Source organism: Cariama cristata, unplaced genomic scaffold, assembly GCF_000690535.1.
Source record: "Cariama cristata isolate BGI_N322 unplaced genomic scaffold, ASM69053v1 scaffold32953, whole genome shotgun sequence".
Classification (NCBI taxonomy): domain Eukaryota; kingdom Metazoa; phylum Chordata; class Aves; order Cariamiformes; family Cariamidae; genus Cariama; species Cariama cristata.
This window is the reverse complement of record NW_009608339.1, coordinates 1-4,059: the sequence shown is the minus strand read 5'-3', so window position 1 is coordinate 4,059 and position 4,059 is coordinate 1. Positions and strand designations below refer to the sequence as shown.

Here is a 4,059-nt window from a genome sequence, read left to right as displayed (position 1 = left end):
CGAGTTCTCCAGTAACCTGTGTGAAATGGGCAAACCAGTAACAAAAGATCTGCATGAAAACCATGTCTTGGGGGACTGAGATACAGCTGGAGCTCCCTAGAGCACCGCACAACAAGCAGAGATCGTTGGAGACTGGACCACACTCCAGCAAGGCTGTTGCCACACTTGCTGAATGGTATCAACTCCTCTGGATTCCTTTCTTCACCTTTAAAAAAAGGCTTCTTTAATATTTTAGAAGTGTAGAATGCTATGCATGGGTGTGCAGAGGTGCGTATGTAGAGCGACAGGGCTAGAAACCACTGCCTGCAAGCAGTCCTGAAACAACACAGCTCTTCCCAGGTCAAGGTTTCGATTGTCTGCAGCAATCACTGGAGCTGGTCATTACCACTGGTGACACACACAGAAAAGAGGGGAAAAAAAGAAAAGATTAGAAAGAACCTGAGACAGCAGAACTGTTATAACCATCCTCCCAGAGGCCAAGAAGTGACCATATAAACACTGATGAGAATAAGAAGTATAGTGATATTTATCATCCTGGAAACATATTAATATAAAATGTATTAAAAAGAAGTCTCCTGGTTCACAGAACAGCTTTTGTTTTTCTTTAAAGCTGATTGTCACACTGAAGTGATATTAAAAACAATTCCACACCAATCAAACAACCTGCCTACAATACAGTTTTAAAAAAAATAATAAAAAAAATAGAAGTTGGCAGACTGAGCTCTACTTTGGATTTCAGCTCAAGTATGAATATGATTTCAATGAGACATGAGGGATAGAGTTCGGTCGGTTCTCAGAAGAGAAGCCGGGTATTTTTGAGAAGGCACGAGATATGTCACAGGGAGATAGCAGAACAGGAAGGAAAAAAAATGTACTAAATCAGTCTCCTTGTAAGCCTCAAAGACAAAATCTAGGGACCAGTGCCTCCTCCAAAAATAGGCCCAATATGTAAACAGATCAGTCCCTAGAGTTACTAACTTTAAATCAAGTAATTACTTGAACGAATACTGAAAGAGTAATTTCAAAGCAAAAGCTACCTTGCTGACAAACAGTAAGCACAAAATGGATGAGCTTCACAGTGCTCTGGTTTTACCTTATGGTGTTCTCAGTGATAACATTGCGGAGTTTTAAAATCAGTCTGACAATAAAATACAGTAAAAATAGTTTTGTGTAAGACATGACATCCAGCATATCGAATGACATTCCAGCAGCTCTTATTGTAAGATACAGCAACATAGCAGGCCAGAAGAAAAATCAGTTGCTGACTTTTAAGTGCATGCGCTTAATTATTTGTGTGGATAATCGACAGCAGACCCAGAACACGTTGAGGTGAAAGGCAAAGCTGCCCATGCCAAGCGGTGCTTGCTGCCCTGAAGCACTAAAGGGCAACGTAAATCCAGTGTTGTAGCCCCATCTTCCTGCTCATCTTTTACAGCGCCTGTCAGCAGTCAGGACAGTTCTCCAGCCCCAACAATCCTTCCCACCCCATCTCAAGGCATGAGCAGTTTGTTCACCTCAACCACATTGAAAAAGTAAATCTTAGGTCTTTACAAGACGCTTTCCCAACCAGCAACGTCCAGAGGTGTCAGATGTCCTCAGTCATTCCTCCCAGTCTTCCATTGCCCACTCGGGCATCTTGGAGCAATACTCAAACTGTGCTCCCTTATAGCGCAAGGCATGTAGGTACATCACCAGCTCCTTGGGAGATGGGTCCCGCCTTGTCATTTTACACTCCACGCATAAAGGGTCCTTCTCTTCTGAACTCTTTTCTCCCGTTTGCCTGTCCTGATTCTCACATGAACCGAGTTCTTTATTTTTTTCCAGTGTTTCCAGGTTGGTATCAGAGTTTAGTGGACAAGCTGCTATGTCACTTCTCTTGAGATCCTTAATGTCCTTCTCGGGATCCTTAGCGTCCTCAGCAGGGCAGGAGTTCTCATTTACTGGATCAGCCTGCACAGACTTTTTGCAGTCACTTGAATTACCACAGACTTTATTTTCAGCACTGGAGCTCAAGTCCTCCTCCAAAATACCCAAGATATCCAGGCTTTGTTTGGAACGATGCTCCTCTACTAGCGCCTTAAGGAGTTCTTCATCCGTTTTATCGATCTTGCCTCCTTTCCCCCTGTCGGGGCCCCAGGCTTCCATATTATAGATGGGATCGTTGACAATAGGATGCCCCAAATACTGCAAGTGGACCCGGATCTGGTGTGTGCGGCCAGTACGCGGGAGACATTTGACTACACTGGTCTTGCCGTTGTAACTGAGTCTCTGGAAGATGGTCTTGCAGAATTTTCCTTTGGGGTCCACGCGGCACACTCCCACTTTGTAAGAAACAACCAGTATGGGCTCTTCACAGACCACTTCGTGTTCTGGAAACTCCCCCACCACACGACAGACATACTCCTTTTCCAGCTACGGGGAGAGACAAGAGTAACTCTCAGAAAACAGAAGAGAAAACTCTCTCTGTCCCAATTACACCAGAGTCCCATCTTAGCTACTCCTCTCTTTCTCTTCAATGAAATACATTTGTAGGCAACATACTGCCAAAATTTGGCAGTACAACCAAACAGAAAAGGAGGTGGGTGTGGTGTAAAAATCAGCTATTAAACGCCAAATTTCTCTCATGCTTTCCCCAACTAGCTGGGAAATCAAGAATACAAAGGCCTGGCCTATTTTCTTCATATTAAATTCAAGAGCTATCTCTCAGTGAATTTCAGTTTACAGCCTTGAAGCAAATCCTGGAAGCTAGTATCCTAGAGCTACAGTTCTGTTTGGGTCAAGAGCCAATGGAAATATGAGAAAAACATATCAAACTTTTAAAATTGAAAAGTATTAGATGACTGACACATTCCCACTTAGAAATAAAACTGCCCTCTGCTTTGCACAATCGCAGTTAGTTTGCAGAGTCCCTCAGGCAAGGAGATCTCCTTCAATCTAACATTACCAAAATAAATTAAATTTTTAGTCTTTTTCCCTTTGTGCCTCTCATCCTTAATACAATAAGAACAGTGATGTGACCACAAGCTGTTTTGGGAACTTGTGCTCGTTTAGACCAAAAATTTGGCTTACTTTATACCTAACCTGTTTCAAGAAAATACCATGCAAGAGACTCCAAAAACTACTGCAGCCCTTAGCTCTCACCTGTCTCTCCCGAACCTGCTCATCAATCCTCTTGGATACCGCCACGGTCTTGGCAAACATAAGCACTCCCGAGGTCATGCGATCGAGTCGGTGAATGGTATGCAACTCCTTCAGATCATGTTCTTTGCCTAGGATGAAGATGACCGTGTTGTGACGAAACCTGCCGCAGGGGTGTACTGGCAAAGAAGAGGGTTTGTCCACAACCACAACCTCATCGTCCTCCACCAAGATCTGGATAGGCTGGGCAGTGACCGGCGGCTCATGGCGATGCACCGTATTCCTGAGAAAATCATTATTCTGCAAGAAAAACAGACAATTAGCGTGAATCCAGCCAGCATAACAACCCCATCTGGCTAGACACAATCGGGGCTTCATATTGTGGGGGCAAAAACGAAAGCCCCTTTGTCCTGGAACCCAGGTTTTAGCACAACTCTGCGTATCGCCGTTTGAATTCGATAACCTGCCTTAAGCGATACCTCCACACCTTGCCCATTCTCAGCAGGGTGAGCTGGAAGCTGTGGGGCACGCTGGCTCCGCGCAGGGCTGCTGGATCCGCACACTCCCGACCCCGATGGGGTAAGGTTTCCCTGGGAGACCCCATTTCCCCTTAAACACCGCAGACCCCAGCACCACCACGGGGTTATTCCACCCTACTGCTGGGGGCGATGCTCAGCGCCGGAGCCGAGCGGTGGTCTCCCACCCTGCCCCCTCACGGTGATGACAGGACACCTCCAGGGGCGCCCAGCAGTCCCCAGCCCCGAGTGGGAGGGTCCCCACCTTGAGCACGACGTCCAGGTCGCGGACGGGCTCCTCGTTGAGGCGGAGGCGGCCGGCGCGGGCAGCGGCGCGGTAGTAGGCGAGGGGCTGGGCGCGGAACTCGGTGCTGAAGACGTCCAGGAGGCTGCGGCCCACCCAGCG

General features: G+C 46.8%; 1 protein-coding gene across 1 annotated transcript; it reads right to left on the bottom strand.

Moving 5' to 3' along the window:
- Positions 1 to 1,599: 1,599 nt before the first annotated feature.
- On the bottom strand, positions 1,600 to 4,056 carry RPUSD2 (RNA pseudouridylate synthase domain containing 2; the record flags this gene model as incomplete). The annotated part of the gene is made up of 3 exons (XM_009697092.1): positions 1,600 to 2,412; positions 3,142 to 3,438; positions 3,919 to 4,056. Coding segments are annotated over 3 exons (1,248 nt in total), but the record flags the coding sequence as incomplete, so codon positions are not given.
- Between the last annotated feature and the right edge of the window lie 3 nt (positions 4,057 to 4,059).